Here is a 19,842-nt window from a genome sequence, read left to right as displayed (position 1 = left end):
GGCATGCCTACAAGTCTTACAGTTGGGATGTTTGTTTGGGGTAACAATAGTATGAAAATTGTGCGGTTGGACAGCTGAAGAGGGTGCAGCATGAGAAACATCTGGAACGGATGCGCACAAGCTTTCATCTGCTGGAGTATTTACTCTAAATCACAGTAAACAAATGGAAACTGTAGCACGCTGGTAAAGACTTTAATGACACAATGTCTGTAAGATGAACCTAAAGAATGGCAGGGCAGTTATGTGGCCTACAGTGTTGAAGGAGGGATTGTTTTTAGGAGATTTCCCTCTCTTGGGCCTCAAGGAGGTGGGAAAGGGAGAGAAAAGGAGAGCAGGGATTTGTACCTGTGTGGGCTTTGGACAATTACACTGCAGGTATAGAGACAAAGCTACAGAGAGATTTTCAGTGGGAGAGATGACTCACTGAAGACATTGAATATAATAAATGAATTACTAATTTGTAAAAGTACGTTTGCTCACGTTGTATGTCTCATCAACTAAAACATTCATCCTTTGATCAGTAAAATGTTACATAGGTGGCATTTTAGTTTCTAACATTATCGCCAACGTTACTGTCGACCTTTAAGTGGACCTTCCTCGATTGCATGAATGTTTGTCTTAACACTATCGACCTGTTCGCCTGCCTCTGTTGTCCATCTGCTTTTTCATAGTTTGTTTTGTTTCAGATGATTTACATAGCTGGCTTCCAAAGCCATCTGTCCTCCTGTGTTTCTTTCTGTCCAGCTGTCTATTCACCCACTGTGTTTGTACATTCTGTTTCCCTTTCAGAAATCTTTCAAAAAAAAAAAAAATCCTGAAATTTAACTAAAAACAAAGAGAAGGAAAGAGCCATTCCTTCATCGTTTGTACAGTACACACTGAAAAGCAAAGAAAAATGATCTTCCCCTGCTCGGTTTCCCATCTGCCCTTCCTCCTTCCCTCCCCTTGCTCTACCACAAAAAACAGCACCTTGCAGGATGTGCGGTTTCTGGGCCTTTGATAGGGTTAAGCCGGCAGTGGAACTGGAGGGGCCGAGGAGGAACAACCCTCCTATTCAAGACTAGGCCTGTAATTTCATCGGGAAGGACATGTGCTGCAAGCCTACTGGTGAGACGGAGGGAATAAAAGAAACTGAGAAGGGAAGACAACGTAGTATAAGGCCAGTAAAATAAAAATACTGCAAAGGGGGCAGAGGGCTTAGCAAGCTCTTAAACATTAAAGGGGAAAAAAGGCATGCTATTGTTATAGTGCAAATCTAACAACCTATAAGAACACACTCGAATAATCCACTGCCACCATACCGGTAACAGACACCACAGGGACACCCCGGAAATCTCAAATTCTTGTCATGATGTTTTTGAGCTGATTTAATAGTTTTCTTTATAATGTATTATGCGAATCCAGAGGCGAGTACAAATAAGACTGCTCCACAACACACACACAAAAAAGACAAATAACAAAAGTAATATAAATTTTACATGTTGCTGTACTTAAATACAAACCAGCACCTCTCCTCTTCCTGCAGTTTAGCTTCTGTGAACCTGACGCCCTACCACTAGCTAGTCTGTACTGTAAAACAAATTGCACATATCTGTTGCCATATTTTTAATTTACCTGAAAATGAGTAAGCTTTTTGTCTTCCTAATGCTCATCTTGTCTGCTTTGAAATAAATTGGTGTTTAATATCCCCATGCTTACTTTATTCATTTCATTTAAAAACAAACAAACCCTGAAAACACAGATACGTTTGGAGGTATAATGGGCTTTATTTCCTATTCAGATCTTCATAGGTTAAAGTTTGGAAAAGAAAAATAGTTTCAAGGTCAAAGACAATGGATAACATGCTTTATCTGCAAATGAGCAGCTGGCTTAGAAAAAGCACAAGTAAAAGTTTGTACATGCACACACACAAACACATACAGACACACACCATGAAGAAACACACATGTCCATTCAGGCTTTTCTAAAAATACTATTACAAACCCCTCTGTGTCTACACACAGGCAGTATTGATTACTAGGGTAATGCCTTTAAATTAGACTCTAAGTAGCACAGAGCTTCCTTGTGTGCTAACCTTGTGAGTGTCAATAGGGATCTATGAATGTTTTTGTAGCGATGTGCTCTGTGTCTATGTGCCATTTGTCTGCATCTTTCATCTTTTCAGTCGTTCCGTGTGATCAAACGAGAGGCTGTTTGGTTGAAAAGCATGTGCAGGGCATGACTGAGGCTTTATAGTAGGATATTGTTAGTATACTGTATATGAATACATTCAATTCAATTTTATTTATATAGCGCCAAATCACAACAAAAGTCACCTCAAGGCGCTTCATGGATACAGAGAAAAACCCAACAGTCATATGACCCCCTATGAGCAAGCACTTTGGCGACAGTGGGAAGGAAAAACTCCCTTTTAACAGGAAGAAACCTCCGGTAGAACCAGGCTCAGGGAGGGGCGGGGCCATCTGCTGCAACCGGTTGGGGTGAGAGAAGGAAGACAGGATAAGAATTAGGGCTGCCACGATTAGTCGACTAGTCACGATTACGTCGACTATCAAAATCGTTGACGACTAATTTAATAGTCGACGCGTCGTTTGAAGCTTTGTAAGATCCCAAAAGACGCAGGAATTAGTAGGATTTAAGAGTGTAATAACGGACTGAAACAGAAGATGGCAGCACTGCATGTACAAGGATGCCAGCTGCCGTTAAACCCCGAAGAAGAAGAAGCTCTGTCCCAGAATTCATAGCGCGGCCCAGCCCAGTTTCCAACACTGGCGGCAGCTAGTTAGTTTTAATGTTACTCTTATTATTCTTTCTGGGTCACAAAATAAACGTTTAACATATTTTCAGGCGAGAATGTAGCTAGGGCTGCTCGATTATGGCAAAAATGATAATCACGATTATTTTCACTGAAATTGAGATCACGATTATTTGACGATATTTATTTAACCCTTTAAGACCTACTATAGAACCAAGTCCACCAGAGCTTATATTATTTATTTTTTTTACATGCTGTAGTGCCATTTGTGGGAGCATTTCAAGTTGCTATACATCAATACAACTTTTATAGCCCATATTTTAATAATATGTATGCATTAAGTCCATAGTAATTACATAAATTGCAAAAAAGTGCAATAAACTACAAAAAAAATTGAAAATCGTTTTTGTTTTGTTTACATATATTTCTACTTGGAGAAATTTAAGAGGTTTATCCCTCAAAACTTTAAATACAATAAAGTTGCAAAAAAATAGTTTCCCACCACAGGAAATTTATTTTGAGTGTCTTCATAGTTTTATTTTGGAGATACAGCAATTTTTATATACTGCAGGAAAAACAAAAAACAATCCTATGATGCAAATTTGCAAAGAAAACAGCAGGTGCATCATTTTACTGTGGGAAGTGTTATGAACAGCTGATAGTAACGGCAAAGCGTGTTTCTGGAATATTATGTTTTTGTTCCTGCAAGCGCTTTTTATGCAGTTTTTGCAAAGCTATATGTGGAACGAAACCGTGACCGAGGACAAGCTGATGGCATCAGATGTAAGTACAACTCCTCCGGTTTCATATGCAAAACAAATTATTGCGCTAGCTTACACGGTTCAGATTCTACAGGGATTTAAAAATAGTTACGCAAAACGGAGCGTGCTGCTCTGACCGGCTTTAAAGGGTTAACAATGACTTTAAAAAAATAATATAAAATAGTGTGCAACACCACTGAAGTTTTTTGTTTTTTTTAAACTCTCTTTTCAACCAACGGCAGTCACTCTCCTCTCCAAATAACTTCTGCTTAGCTTTCCGAGCTTCCCTCGGGTCCTCTTAATCAGCGGTCTCCACCCTTTTTTGCGCCACGGACTGGTTTATGCCCGACAATATTTTCACAGACGGCCTTTAAGGTGTCGCGGATAAATGAGGGAGGGGCTAATAATCGGCTCAGTCATTTTTAATGATCGTTGAAAGCCCAGATCGTAATCGTGATTAAAATTCGATTAATTGAGTAGCCCTAAATGTAGCTGTGTAAACCTCAAATATCTGCTCAGTTTATCAAGACACCACATATTTTCAAAAGCGCTCCGACGTTTTCGGAGACATCTGTTACCCACTAGCTCGATAGCTAGCCGGGGGCTAGGCTCACTAGAGCCGTGAGAACACCGGACTCCCGGCAGATCGTTTTCAAACCCACTGCCGTCTTTCGCTACTCAGGTTAAATATATATAAGTCACTTAGATAACTTAAAATGTTATTGTTTGGCTTTTTTTAGTATTTTATTTGTTCCTGAGTAAATCGGTTTGGCTGAGATTAAAGTTATAGTTTTTACACAGCTGAATAAACGTCAAGCAGACAGCTGATTATCAGAAGTGTGAGATGCTGGAAAATTTACTCCGGTGTCCCGTTATATTTTAGATAGCAAGGAGTTTATTAAACTTTACCGAAACAATCTGCAGATTTCATTAAAATTTAATAAACTATCATCTTGTCTTTATTTTTAGTTAGCACAGACCTTAAACACTTAAAGCTGTAAGCTAATGATAGTTATATAAGAGCAGATGCTGCTGGTGCAATAAGCTGTAGTTTTACGTCCAATGGATGATGATCTGATTAGTCGACTAATCGCAAAAATAATCGGTGACTAGTCGACTATCAAAATAATCGTTTGTGGCAGCCCTAATAAGAATACATATATCTCCTTAATGTTCAGTATATGCAATCGTTTGGTTCAGCTGATAACTTCTATATAAGCTGACGTTGTGCAAAAATGCAGTAAAGTATAATTAACTGAATTTGGGGAATCTTGCCAACTACAAGCTCTGGGACGGCAAAGACAGGAAACAGAGACATTGACTCAAAGATTTATCCCTTCACTTTAATCTATATTTATGATCGAAAATATGATCAAAAAAGTTGGATTTTCTCTCCCCTTACGAAAAAATATTAATCTTTTCCAACTTGGCATTAATTTATCTGACAGGTGAAACAATGCTTTCATTGCCCTGCAAAGTTGATTCTGCTCATGTGGACGAGAGAGACATCAATACAATCCTTTCACTGAGACATCTCCAACCAAGCGTTAACATACTTGCTTCCTTTAAATGTGGAGTCTAATGTCATGTATTGAGTATAAAGTAATTTAAAAGTTGTCTTTCAACTGCACTAAAATAAGGGCAGTACATTTCCCAGAGTGTCAGAGTAATAATGTTGTTATTGAGTCACTGTGAAACTAAGAACATTAAAAAAAGTCTCATTTATTTCATAGAAATACAAATGTTGGCCAAATGAAGCAGAGCTCAGCTAATTTATGTACTAATCTGGAAACTATTTCTACACCGCTTCCCAGGAAGGACAGTTGAATTACAAGTTGTGCCATGATTTCTGTGCACACTGTGGGGCATGGGGAGCAGGGCAGATAGAACATCTGACCTATCGGCATGATGACATCCCATGCATCTGTGCTTCGATTTCCCGAAAGCCAAATCAGTCAGATAAAGTACATTTCATTCTTTAAATACAAGAAACTCGTTTGGGAAGCTCTGCCTTGGTTTGGTGCCATGTTTTGATTACACACTATGCTATACAAGCTAACAAAAGAGTCCCGCAAGTCTACAAGGTTTATCAGTTTATGTAACAATTCAGCAAGTTAGAAAAAAAGAACCCAAGAGGTAGGGCAGTATTTAAAAAATTCTCATTTGTTGCAAGCACCAGAGAAACTTGGATCATGTTACAATTTGCTTCTAAACAGGAACTAAACCTTTTGTGCGCAGTCAAACCACATTAATGTGCTTACTACACAGAAAAGTTCCAATTTTCACACCATCTCAACAAGTATGTTGATACGTGACAATACCAGACCTCACCACTGCCAACCTGTACAGACATGAACCTGGTTTACTGACACCTCAACTCAATCTGAATGTTAGCATCAGGAGCAACTGCTTGACACTGAGCAGTGCAGGTTGGGGGTTAAAGTAATGAGGTGCCTGGATGGGTACACTACAGCTTGTACTTAAGGGTAGATTTCAGGGGCAGGTGGAGGATAGTGTAATAACATTCATGTCACATGTCCGGGCATCTCTACTTAGACTGCTGGCCCTACGATCCAGAACTGGATAAGGGCAGAAGATGGATGGATGGAACCCTCATTTTGGCCTTACTGTGAAAATGTTGCAGCGATAAGATGCAACAAGATTGACAGGATGGTTTGTTCCCCAGGCCCCACACCCACAAAAAGCCAAGAATCTGGCTTGTAGTTGACAGGAAATTTTTATTTGAGGAAATACAGTAGCTACAATAACCACATAAGTGTCTTCTTAACTTTAAACCCATTATAATTAACCCAGCTGATCATGACAGTGAATGAAAACCAAGAAACCAGTTGAAACGCATACTGAAACCAGTTCCCACCAACAGAACACTTTTGGGGGAGGTCTTCCCCGCAGCCACAGTAAAATGCCACAGAATTTTTGCCAAGAGCCAAACTTTAATCTAATCATAATCTAAAAATCAAAGCGATATAATTATGCTGATATGATGCACTTTTTCATTTTCAGCCATATACGCGCACATGTATTTTTAAAGGCTGTTTAAGGGCTGTGAATGAATCATCAGAGCTCCATCTGAAGCCTACAATCATAATCATTTTATCATGAATGATTCAAACATTCCTAGAACTGAGAAAAACAGTAGAACCACATCCTTCAAGCTTGAGCTAACCAAACTGACAGATAAAAAGAAAACACTGAGAATACTTTATACTAGAGGATCTGATTTTTTTTAACACTCGCAGGCTGATGCAACAAAAATGTGTAAGGCTAAACTGCACTGTGAGGGCATGATAATGAGCCTGCTTTGATTCAGATGGCTTCCTGCAGTGGAGCTGAGTTAGGATATTTAAAAGTAGGCACAGATAAATATTTCCAACATATTCCCCATCCTAAATTGTGAAGATCATCACCTGACAAGGAAAAGATTAGAAAGAAAAAGTTGGAATGAGCAAATGTGTTACACCAGCTCATTCCTTCGTGGTATTCAGAAGGTGAATTCAGCGCTGCCACAGCTTTCCTCTCAGGTGTAACATTACAAGAATATTCTTTGATTTTAATTGAAATGTGTTTGTGTGATGTTCAGGACAGCAATTGCGATCATTTTGGTAAATGAATATAATCACTAATAATCAAGCCGATTTTGAGTGAACACCTACAAAACAAGTCACAAACCATCCAGGGGATTACACCACCCCCAGCACCAATGAGTTCTCAGACCACATGCATGAATAAAACTGCCCATGGGCATCTACTGTAGCAGTAATGATGGTTTTGAGTACTTTAGCAAGTGTCTTTTTTATTTATTTAAATCTAAGAGGAAACTGTTAACACTGCACAAGACACAGTCGTGCAGTGTAGTTGTTCATATATTGCCTTCCAACCAGGTGGAGACACAAACCTAGCCTCCGGTGGTAACATGCTAGTGCTGGTGCCTACTCAGATAAATGGGAGGGTTGCATCAGGAAGGGCATCCGATGAAGAAATGTATGTCAAATCTAATATGCGGCTCCATCTGCTGTGGCAGATTTGGAAGTAAGGGAGCACTTTCTTCTATTTGACATCAAAATGAATGTTGAGTTCAAAGACAGCCAACGTCCAATCCATGAGGACAAACTTAAGGACTCTGTGTAGTAGTCAGCAAAATGAAAGCAGAGTTCAAAGATAGGTGTGGTCAGAGAACTCGGTGGTGTCATAGAACTCGGTGGTGTCATAGTTGGTGTAAATCCATCATAAGATGGTCTCTACTTAGGTCTTTTCTCTGATCCTAGCTTAAAAAAAAACAAAAAAAAAAAACAACTGTACTTGCTGTAGCTCAAATCACACCCTTATCTTGGCCCTCACTCAGGTTTCAGACAGAGCGATCTCACTGTAGCCCGAGGCCCAATCACTCCCCTTGTCACAGTCCCAGTCACGAGCAGCAGGGATTGATTTCTCACAAGGCATCTGGTGGTGAAAGCAAATCTGTGAAGAACGAAAAGTCCACAATGGTCCCAACCCACACTTCGCAGGGCACCAGAGGCTAAGACAGGCTAACACTATCAGCTCCAACGTGAACGCACACAGAGCGAAAACAAAAGAGCGAGGAGGCTTCACAAAGACCTCATTTCCAGATAATTATAGTGGAAGCCAATATGGAGGAAGTGACAGAGAGTTACGTTCTGTTATCTCCTCAGACCTACCCTCAGGGAGGCTTTAACTGCCAATCCTCTCTCCGTTTTTTAAAGTACCCACACTTGACTGAGAGCAGGCTCTCAGTCTTGTTCTCAGGGGCTGAGATGACACATCTTGAACAGAATAAATGTCCATCAGAATATCTCGTTAAACCCTTTGCCATGGTACCTATGTGGAAAACAAACTTGTCAAGACCGGACAGATGAAATCAAATGCCAGTTTTGCATGCAGAAGGCAACCCCAACAGGATCCACCCAGGGCTTTTGGATTAGCACAAGAAAGATCGGAGAATGTGGTCTACCTTAGGGCAGCTGTTAAGAGTGTGACAGCAAAGGACAAAAGGGGGCGAAAGAATAAAAGAACAGACAGATCAGTTTTCACTGCCCTTTGTCTTTTTACTGTAAGGCAAGCAAAACTAGCCATTTCTTTCTCTGTCCCCCCGAAGGCTCAGGACATGAAGGCCACCCTATTTTTCTGCAAGTGACCATAGCACCATCGTGCATGTGCCACACAACCAGCCAGGTTACTATGTATCACGTCCCTCTGACACATCATTAACCAGGACAAATCACAGGACCCAAGGGTAGACGGGAGCTTCCTCCACACTTCCTGATTAAAAAGTAAGATATATGAGGCATGTCCACAGTGCTTGTGCGCCTGCTGGAAAGCTGACTGCGCAAGTGTATACACACACACACACACACACACACACACACTTTAATTTTTTTTCTGAACAATCTTATTCCCCAGCTATACTGGTGGCAGATTCTGTCATCCTAAAAGCAGATCACCATCTATAATTAAGGAGATTAAAAAAAAAAAAGTTTTGTGGACTATTTTCTTCATGATGGTTGGTATCATGCTCCACTTTGGATTGAGAGAAATAGGGCACATCAGGAGAGACCAGACCGATCTAAAAACAAACAAACCCCAAAACAAAACAGAAAGCATAAAAAACAAAAACCAGAACTTTCTTCGCAGCTCACTCCATTCCTATTAAACTGTAATAAAATGGGATGTCAGACTCCGCAGAGACTTCTTGCAATATGCTGCACTTCACCCTAGCCTACAAAAAAAAATCCACCAGAAAATAAAGCAGTTCTGCATCTTTTTTATTATGTTTTTTTTCCTCATACAGACATTAATACAATTAGAAATGAGATCTGAATATCTTCATTGGACTCGAGTATAGTTTAACTCAAGGCTTAGTAGCTCATACCAGAAATTTCTACTGGCTTACAAACCTTTTAAGGCAGCGGTCCCCAACCCCCGGGCCTCGGACCGGTACCGGTCCGCGAGTCGTTTGGTACCGGGCCACGAGAGTTGAGGCTCGGGTGTGAAATGTATGGTTTTCAGGGTTTTTATCGGTTTTAGCGTTATTTTGTTATCGTTTTTATCGTTAACTCGGTTTTCCTGGGTCTTTTCACGTGTGTTATGAATAAATCTTCCTTTTTTCGGTACCGGTACTAGTTTTATTTTGTTGTATTTATCCGCGACACCTTAAAGGCCGGGCATATTGTCGGGCATAAACCGGTCCGTGGCGCAAAAAAGGTTGGGGACCGCTGTTCTAAGGTACTTTGGAATTTTACCTGCATTTCAACCACAGTAAATGAGGACACTGTTAAGGTTTCTGCCACAAAAAAGAAGAAAACAAAACTGTCTGTACTAATTTACATTAACCCTAAATTTAGTGAATCTAGGGGTAAAATTTGTAAGACTATATGCAGTAGACTGGTCAAGAGGAAAAGTTCACAGCTTCATTCAGACAACAAATCTTGAAATCTGTCAACTGCAAAAAAATGTATTAAAGTGCCAGTTAATCTAAATGCCTTTTGCCATTTAATTTTAGAAGCAGTGGGCAATTGAGTTCCTTGTTTAGTTACTGATTTTAAATCTTAAACGTTATTTTTCTTGGAAAAATATGATGAAATTTTTTTTACCGATTACTAATTTCAGCTGTAAGAACTGGTTTGTCTCTTGCCAGTAACTGAGCAGTTAAGTTGCACAAAAAGACAACTTTGACTTAAAAGTCGTCCATTAATCTTCTGACTGTCTGCAAGCCATGATATTTACACAAAAGACACAACCAACCAAGTGAACAGAAGTGCGAGAGCTTAGATTTTGGAATTCAGGTCAAAGATCAAAGGTCAGCAGTTTGCTGACTAAAGGGCAAAGCTGTCCTGGCGAGAAGGCTTCCAACCGAGGGTCAGTGAGGACAAACAGCAAAACGGACAGACCGACGGAAACAGAATACCATGAAGAAGCATGCTCCAAACATATCAATTATGAACTTTTAGGATAAATCGGTGAGGGAGTAGTAAACGTGCTACAATTAACTTTCATCTAACTTTAAACCACAAGCAAGCACAAATATTGGCCATTTCATCTATTCGATAATAACCACAATAAACAGCTGGACAGTGTTGCATAGAAGCAAGGAGAGTTTTCAGGAAAAGTTACATTTTCCATGATGATTGTAATGATAAAACAGAACTATAAATACACAGCGTTATCTTTTCCCTTAGGTTTATTTAACCGTTCAGTACTAGTTATCTCGGGAGAAACTCTCTTTCAGGCTTAGAAACAGAGTGAGAAGGGATATAACAACAGCTCAAAGAGGACTAAGTGGGACTCTCTCCACATGTGACTGCTGGAAGTAGGACTCCAAGAGGAGGGGAGGAACATGGCTGACAGACCTTTATCCCTAAATGGCGCTTTTTTTTTTCCTCTCCAAGCACCCCACATATCTGTGGCTGGAACCACAGTTTTTGCTCCAGTTTCCATCCCAAGGGAGGGTGGAGCAGAGTTCAGACTAGAGCTCATAAGCCCAGCCTGAGGCTCCTCGAACACTAGCCCCGGCTGCTGTACACTCAGTTCGTGCCTCCTCCTCCTGCAAACCCACAATGATCGTTTATTGCAAGGCTGATAAGCTGAGACCGTGGAAAACTCTCCAGTTCCTCCCTACATTAATACAGACTTTGTGGTGTCCGCAACAGCAGTACTCAATTATATTTTTAGATGAAAGACATGGGTGACTTCTTGTCTTTAACCTATGGTCAATCAGACCTACACACACAAAAAAGATTAGTCATTTTGTTGACATCTTTCTGACTAGATTTTATAACCCCACCCCCGAAATCTCCTCAGGGCAGCAGCCCAACATGGTAGTTGTGCCTCAAGGGGTGGTCTCTGGCTATAGATCAGGAGGGCGGCAGGCTAAAAGCTCTCTTTCCTCAGGTCATGAGGTCAAAATAGAACAAAGAAAAAAAGGGGGGTGGGGTGGGGGGGGGCAAGGAGGAGCCACAGGATCACTACATTAAGCTTGTTCACCAGCGTTAAGGCTAGATGGGAAAGACAGTTTATGGCAGATTGTGAAGTAAGAAATTGTCTTGGAAACAAAGTTTCATACTTGATGCAAAATACATTTCATGCACCAGCATTTATCAGACCCAAAGAAACTCTTTATTTGAGATTATTAAGAGGTGCTTTCTTCACCTTTGCAATTTCATGTTGTCAAGTATCACAAAGCCTGTTAATTTGTAAAAATTTTAAGAAGTAGGGAAATGTTATACAATTTGAATGCATTTTTTTCTTCCAGATTACGCATGGACTGCCTGACCAAGACAGTGTTATGCAAGAACACATTCCAGATGGTGTGCAAAACCAGCAAAGAAGTTGAATTGTTGAGTTCAAGGATATTACACGTCTTTAAGTATGCACACGTTCAAATACAAATATTTCACTTGAGCATATAGCGGAAATTATAAAAGAAAATACATTTCTTCAATACACCAAATCACTAGCGTAATCATCTTTGTCAGGTGCTGGGAATATGGGTAACTATTTGATGAACACCAACAAGGCTCGACTTGCCAGCAAAATATTATTTGTCAGTCTTGTCATACATTTGATTGTTTTGAATTCCATTATTTCAAGAATGCTGGGAAGGCTGCCAACTAAAGGCAATCAGAGGTGAAAAGTAAACAGGCACAAACGAAGGCTCAAGATCAGTAGAAGTGAGCACAGTTGTTAATAATAGACTGTATATTTTTATCACTTTGGTTTAGGCTTTAATTAAGCCAAAATATTACGTAAACATTCTGTTTGTGCAAAAGACCAGAAAAAAGTAGAATATTTTCAGTTTCTCTTTCTTAAAAGGAGAAACTTTTCCCCCACACAGCTCTAGAGACCAGTCAGTGACCATCTGGTAACCACCAGTCACAAGGAAAAGTGTGTATTCTGCAACTGGTTGGCAAGTGATTGCTGGCAGCCTCTAGTGTGAAACTGATTGCCAAGAGGCATGCGTTACTGCACTGAAAACCTCCTTGCAACCGTTTTGGTTAGTAGCAGATTGGCACAGTTGCCAAATTAGTTTGCTTGGAAGATGCAGAGTCATCTGCAAATTATTCACCAAGCAGTAGTCAAACATAGAAAAGTGTGATTCAAACTGTAAATGGAAAATGTTTGCCTTCAAGATAGAAGTTGCACATTTTGAACCGTTTTGACTGCAGCAGCAAGGCATAAATTACACTTCTACATTTCTGGTTTGTGTGTCACTTTAAGCTTTACTACAGCTTAGAGAGTAAATAAATGACAAATATTTGCAGACAAGTCGATGTTATCGATGTAAACAGTTGACCACTGTAATTTGCTAGCAACCAAAACAATCACAAAGAGGTTTTTTTTTTAGTACAGTACCCTCTTTGTGGCTGATGAATAAACTACCTCAGCAAAGAAGCTTCAGCTTCCCTGGTCATGGTCAGCCAAACCACTGACACAGGCGGAAAAAAAGCAACCAAAGTGGCAGATGTCACATTGTTTAAGGGAACCCAGAACAAGGACTAACGAGAGACTTCACTTATAGAATGTTTGCACTCATCTTAAAAAGCTTTCACCACCGCTAACCACATAAACGGCTTAGAGCCGCAGATGAATCGGATGAACACACAGACGCAGTTTAAAACAAGTCACCCAAGTCAGAGCCTGTGACCTCCGCCTTCACTTATTCCTGCCCTGGCCTCATACTGTCCTCTCCCTTCCCCCAATCTTCTTACCCCTAATCCAGGCCTACTGGGTGGCAGACAGCAGCATGGCCTGGTAGTCAAACTGTGTCTATCTGCCTTCCTGTCTGTCCATCTGTTGGGCCTCAGCCATGGTTCAAAGAAATTAAGGTTGTCCAGAGAGTAACCAAAATCTCTGCAAATCCCCAACAAAACCTCCTTTTTACTTTAAACTTTCGCTTTTAATTCCGGTTTTACTTTCTTCAAGCACGGTCTTGTTCCATTTATACCCTGCACCTCATATTAGCTAATCCAGTGCAGCAACACACTGGATCTCATCCAGCTCATTACTAGGCACTTACATGGATTCTTCTTTTTGCGCCAACATCACCAGAGAGAAGGAAAATAGTAGTTGAAAGAAGAAAAAAAGAGGAACAAAAGCCAACCATTTAGTCCAAAACTTTACTTTCAATTTATTCGGTCACACTGCAGTAGGGTACATTTCTGGGAAGAAACTGAATTAACTGGATCTGAAGACAATACACCAGGCAACATGTTTGTTTGGTTTGGGGAATATAGTGACATGAATGGGGGCAGGTTTGGCTCTTTTTTTTCCTTGTTGATGGTCAGCGTGGGGGGCTGCAGTAAGGTCCCGGTAGCCTTTGTGGTGACAATAACGAGCAGCAGGGAATGTGAAGCTTTGCTTGTGCTCAGCAGAGTTTATTAAAACTACAAAAAGGGTGAATGGCCACAGATGGTGCTGTCAATAACAATTCACCCAGCCATGCAAACACACACCCATGCACAAAGACAACACCCAGTGCCATACCACTGCATGTGAGCCCATTACAAACACCCACAGTTATAGAAGTTTGGAGGGGGGGGGTTAAAAATTGATGATAAGTGTGTGAACGGATGTGTGATACTGTGGAGAAGTGATCCAGGAGGGGTTAGAATTACGTTAGTCTTGCAGCCTTTAAACTCCATCAACACTCTGCCAAGATGGAGCATCACACATCCACCAATGTACACCGCGGTATTGGTTACAACTTAACTGTTGTGGGAAGTGCAATACTGTTAGTAAAATGGCTCTTTGTGTGAACTGATTGGCTGTTGGCAAAAAGCAATGTAGAAGAAAGCTGAGCTGAAATTAGAGGCTTGGTGGTGCAACTACAGGTTGGTGTTAATGGAAAAAAAAAAAAATCTGACCGTTGCAAAAAGGGTCATGTTATACTGACAGCTGGCTTCAGAGCCATTCACACCTTCAAACTCACATCTGATAATATTTACTGAAGGAGGAGGCAATGGTGACACTGGGAAATAGGAGTCTGCTCAGACAGCTGCTCTATCTGGATTAACCCAAAGTATGAAACAACCAACAAACAGTCCGTCAATCTATCAGCGACTAGATCAAATGTAACAAACTTCTAATGTTACAAATTCAATATTTATGATACTGACATTAATAACTGGAATACCAGAAACATGAAATTATGTACCCAAGGATGTAAAATTGGCTAATGGCTATTTTCGGGTTCTTTGTGAAATCCCTCTTCAAACTGATTTTGTCTAAACAGATTACTTTCTGAAGTATTGTGAAAACTTCCCAGTGTTTTATATCTCACAGTACTTCTTCTAGACTATTCTAAATAAATAAAGACAGCCTCTATAGACTACTCTCCATGCTAAAGCTTGGTAGCAGGCAGAGTTAAAGCAAAAATCCGTCCACATGATAACCTGACGTCACATGAACATCACATGCAATGCATGATGATCCACAAGCACGCCCCCATGCATTTGAAGAGACGTAATTTGTGCTGATAGTGAAGTAAATTAACTAATCACACTTTTAACCACAAGACAACTCTTAGCTATTTGAAAAGTAATTACCACCATACAACCTCCCAGCAGTTTCCTTCCTTTAATCCCCCTGCGTACAAACATGGAGGGACCATTCTCTTTGTATGCAAAGGGGCAGAGCTCTGATTTCAAAGAGCAGTGAAGTCAGGTCAAGGGTCAGCCTTTATAATGATCCAGGAGAGGACCCCTGTCAGAGGTTTTAACGGGTTCTGCCATCTGAGTCACAACCCCCAGGACACAAACAGCAAGCTAGAGCCTGACATCAAACCGACATTTCACCCACAACATTGCAGACAGTGTTGCCCCGTTCCACCAGTCCACAGAAACAGAGGCACACAGAGAATTGCAATGTACCCAAAGCTTTCACTTGCTGGTTTACAATTACTTTAATTGACTGCAACTGATGCACGTTATAAGGCACAAACAAACTCCACTGTCTTAACCCAATCTCCTTAATGTTTTTGTTTTCCCAGATCAAGCCGAGTCTTGATGTAGATGCCAATTCTTAGCAGTTATAAAGAATTAAATCCCCATGCAACAAAGCATTGTCAATAAAATGATAACTGCCTTCAATTGCCAAAATGACTTGCTTTACATTTCTCGTAGGAGGTTAAAAAAGCCTATTGGACGGGACTTATGAAACGAATGTTAGCTGAATGACAAACCAGGCCAGGGAACAGTAGTGTAAGACTTTGTAGGAAAGCGTTCAGACAGTCACCGTTAGGGCTGCCACGATTAGTCGACTAGTCACGATTACGTCGACTATCAAAATCGTCGACGACTGATTTAATAGTCGACGCGTCGTTTGAAGCTTTGTAAGATCCCAAAAGATGCAGGAATGAGTAGCAGGATTTAAGAGTGTAATAACGGACTGAAACAGAAGATGGCAGCACTGCATGTACAACGATGCCAGCTGCCGTTAAACCCCGAAGAAGAAGCTGTGTCCCAGAATTCATAGCGCGGCCCTGCTCAGTTTCCAACAATGGCGGCAGCTAGTTAGTTTTAATGTTACTCTTATTATTCTTTCTGGGTCACAAAATACACGTTTAACATATTTTTAGGCGAGAATGTAGCTGTGGAAACCTCAAATATCTGCTCAGTTTATCAAGACACCGCATATTTTCAAAAGCGCTCCGACGTTTTCGGAGACGTCTGTTACCCACTAGCTCGATAGCTAGCCGGGGGCTAGGCTCACTAGAGCTGTGAGAACACCGGACTCCCGGCAAATCGTTTTCAAACCCACCGCCGTCTTTCGCTACTCAGGTTAAACATGATATATGAGTCACTTAGATAACTTAAAAATGTTATTGTTTGGCTTTTTTAGTATTTTATTTGTTCCTGAGTAAATCGGTTTGGCTGAGATTAAAGTTATAGTTTTTACACAGCTGAATAAACGTCAAGCAGACAGCTGATTATCAGAAGTGTGAGATGCTCCAGAATTTACTCCGGTGTCCTGTTATATTTTAGATAGCAAGGAGTTTATTAAACTTCACCGAAACAATCTGCAAATTTCATTAAAATTTAATAAACTATCATCTTTTCTTTATTTTTAGTTAGCACATATCTTAAACACTTAAAGCTGTAAGCTAATGCTAGTTATATAAGAGCAGATGCTGCTGGTGCAATAAGCTGTACGTTTTACGTCCAATGGATCTGATTAGTCGACTAATCGCAAAAATAATTGGTGACTAGTCGACTATCAAAATAATCGTTTGTGGCAGCCCTAGTCACCGTGGAAAGCTACTTTAAATACATCACATTTACTGACTTGAATAGCAATCCCACTAAGCACAAGCATGCTGAGCACAAATATGAAAATGATGAGTCGCAGGGAAAAAAAAGGAAGAAGCATGAATTGTTGGTGTAACGATGCAAGTCTCCTGTCAAAATCAAGGCAGAGGGTTTGAGGCTACAGATCAGTGTGCTTATGTAAGATGCAGCAAAACTGGCTTCCAGATCTCTGTCAAAATATTGTGAAAATTCTGTACTTTTTAAAAGCTGTGAGACGGGGAGAATATTGGCCAAAACATCAGAGTGTTGGCTCCAGTTGTTGATGTTTTTTAGGATGCTTGTTGTTCTACTTCTAAAGTAATCAATGTCTGTTCACCAGATTCTGCCTCTGGCTGTCACCGGTCATTGCAGATTAAACCCCACTCATTACCACCCTTAACATATAAAAGGCTTTACAATCGCTGAATCAGGAGCTGCTCTTCTGAATGCAGAAACCGTGCTACTACACTACAAAGCATTTTCTTCCTGTACTACTTACTCATATCCCAATGAGCCCAGCAGCTACCCCCCCACCCCAAAAAAAACAAAACAAGTCTTCCTTTGCAGGCGAACACCGACCTAATAAAGATTCCTCTTTTTCTGTTTAACAGACGACACAGTATTGATAAGAAATACAGTGTTTACCTGTGGTTAATTATAGTTAAAGATAAATTCAATCAGTCGTTTTTGGAACATACATTTGAAAGATAACAAATAATGCATCCCTCAGATGGAATACCCACGGGTTATTTACAATGCAAAAAGAACCAGAACAGTACTTTATGCAAATAGCTGTGCACCGCCTGTGATGTTAACTCCCCCGAAGAAAAATATCCTACCTAGAGGATATTTACAATGCACGACAAGCTTCAGAGCATTAGCCTCAGAATTAGATTCAACAAAACAATACACTTAAACTTTGATTTACTGAGGCTCTTCTGGTGCTGTCAAGCAGCAGCTATTCTCAGCATCAGGTGCTTTTTATTAACACACCAACTTCCTCGAGACAACTGGGAGGCCAAGTCATGTCTTGTTTGACATCGTTTATGACTGTGCATCATCTTCTATTACTGGCTGAAAGCCCTTAGTCATCCTTACAGGGGGGTGCAGGGGGATGGGGTTCTGAACAACCCTTGGCAAATGATAGCTTGCTTTCATGCAATCTTGTAATTCCTCAACCAACACTTCTCTATACCCTTCTTAAAGCCCCACCAACCACCACTAACCTCTCCTCTTTTCTCAGCAGTTAAGGCTGGCTATGGGAGGTGAATAGGTGGTATTTCTGCAAATTAATAGCACTGAGGAACAGAGCTGGTAGGCTGGGGACCAAATCCCCATGGTTACCCTGGAGCAGCAACTGCCTTTTCTGTCTGGGAATAAGCCAACGGGGGACTTGAAGGAGACAAGATAAGTTAGGGGCGACATCAGTGAAGCACACCTTTAAATCACATACCTTAATCTAGTCACTGAGCAGTTTTAAGTTTTAAAGTGTGTGTGGCATTAAGTGGGAAACAAATTGGCATAGAATACTAACCATCCACTACTTCTTAAGTGCCCCTGAGCAGTTCACTCAAAGTTAATTTGTGTGTATCTGTGATGCCTGAACTTGTCCTTTCTCACCTCTCCAGTTGCATAACCTTGCTGTGATATTATGGGAACAATGGCTTAACGACAAAAGTCCCACACCAGCTAGAGTTCAAGAAAAAATCTCAACAGTAACAGGTAGTTATAACACACAAGCGTGACTAAAAATGCAACAGGCCAAGTGGGAATAATTACAAGCATCTCGGTTGTTAAGGACAATGTGTGGACATACAGCCTTAAAATAACAGATTTGATTTTATTTATTTTTAAAGGCTACAGGCCTGAAGCCATGTGAAAGATAGTGATCGCTTCTTTGAACCAGTGTCAGTCTATTGAGCGTTCTCAGTGGTTTTCACATGCAAAACTATGCAAGACTAAAAACCCTTCCTGAAATGTGACTAATGATTTATTTTGCTGACTACATCCCTAACTTTGTCCTGCTGGCACAAATATTATTGAGCTGTGGCAGCCCTCCAAGTCATTTTACAGATATCCAAGTTATATGAAGGCTGGACCTCTTGGAAAGACATGTCCTCGTTTGACTTGACCAAAAGGGGGTCATTTACACCAACTTTCTTTCTTAATCCACCTCACCACAAGTCATAGCCAGTGACCACCATCACTAGCTATGACTCATGCAGGTAGTGATGAACCAGCCTGGTCCCAATTAGTCCTTTCTCGGTTCTCCCAGCAGCTCTTACAAGCGCATTTCCCAGAGAAACATTTAACCCTCCCCTTACCTTTGACTTGACTCTCGTAGTCCGTGATAATTTCTTTATCCTTTTTGAACCTCGGTGTGGACATTTTCCGTCTTCCTATGTCCGAAACTTGTTGTAAACTTCTTGTATAAAGAAAAAAAAACTGTCAACAAGCGGGATCCTACAGCTACCGACGCATCCCAAACAACACGAGAAAAATGAAAGCCAGGGGAAGAAGCACCGAGATTTTTTTAAGTCTGCAGCGGGACTTGGAAAAAGGAGGAAATGTTTATCGCTTCATTGTTCTTCTTCCCTCAGGATACGCGGCGGATACACGGCTGGGCCAATGCGCAATCCTGCTCCAACCAATGAATCCTCTCAACTATCCGAGCAGTCGGCACAGCGCGACAGCGCTGCTGAAACCACAGAAGAAGAAGAAAAAACAATCGCGCAAGTTTAGGGTCCTTCCGGCAGAAGTAGTGTCAACAGCATGTCCGAAGGGCTTGGAAGTCGGCTTGAATGATTAAGAGTCTGCGCCGCTTTGGTGGTGGTTTCCAGTTTGAGACCCACACATCCACACGTCCCCCCCCCCTATGCTCGCTCTCCCTCAACGCTTTCTCGCCCCCCACCCCCGACCCTACAACTCAACTCCCAGCAGGCGAAAAGGCAGACAGGGCAGGCAAGCCGACTGCAGCACGCAGCAGCTGGAGGTAGGAAGGACAGGG

General features: G+C 41.0%; 1 protein-coding gene across 5 annotated transcripts in view; it reads right to left on the bottom strand.

The window, feature by feature from the left end:
* The window catches only part of srgap1a (SLIT-ROBO Rho GTPase activating protein 1a), an 84,213-nt gene extending 64,498 nt beyond the window's left edge, over positions 1-19,715 (bottom strand). For 4 of the 5 annotated variants that reach the window (XM_080875702.1, XM_080875703.1, XM_080875705.1 and 1 more), the window contains exon 1: positions 19,160-19,715. In XM_080875702.1, the coding sequence (XP_080731828.1) occupies positions 19,160-19,223 (64 nt within the window). In that variant the 5' untranslated portion in view covers positions 19,224-19,715. The remainder of the gene's footprint in view (positions 1-19,159) is intronic. The other variant, XM_080875704.1, reaches the window with a different exon arrangement.
* Between the last annotated feature and the right edge of the window lie 127 nt (positions 19,716-19,842).

The sequence above is a fragment of the Rhamphochromis sp. 'chilingali' genome (genome assembly GCF_963969265.1).
Source record: "Rhamphochromis sp. 'chilingali' genome assembly, chromosome: 2".
In the NCBI taxonomy this organism is placed as follows: domain Eukaryota; kingdom Metazoa; phylum Chordata; class Actinopteri; order Cichliformes; family Cichlidae; genus Rhamphochromis; species Rhamphochromis sp. 'chilingali'.
This window is presented reverse-complemented; position numbering and strand designations above follow the sequence as displayed.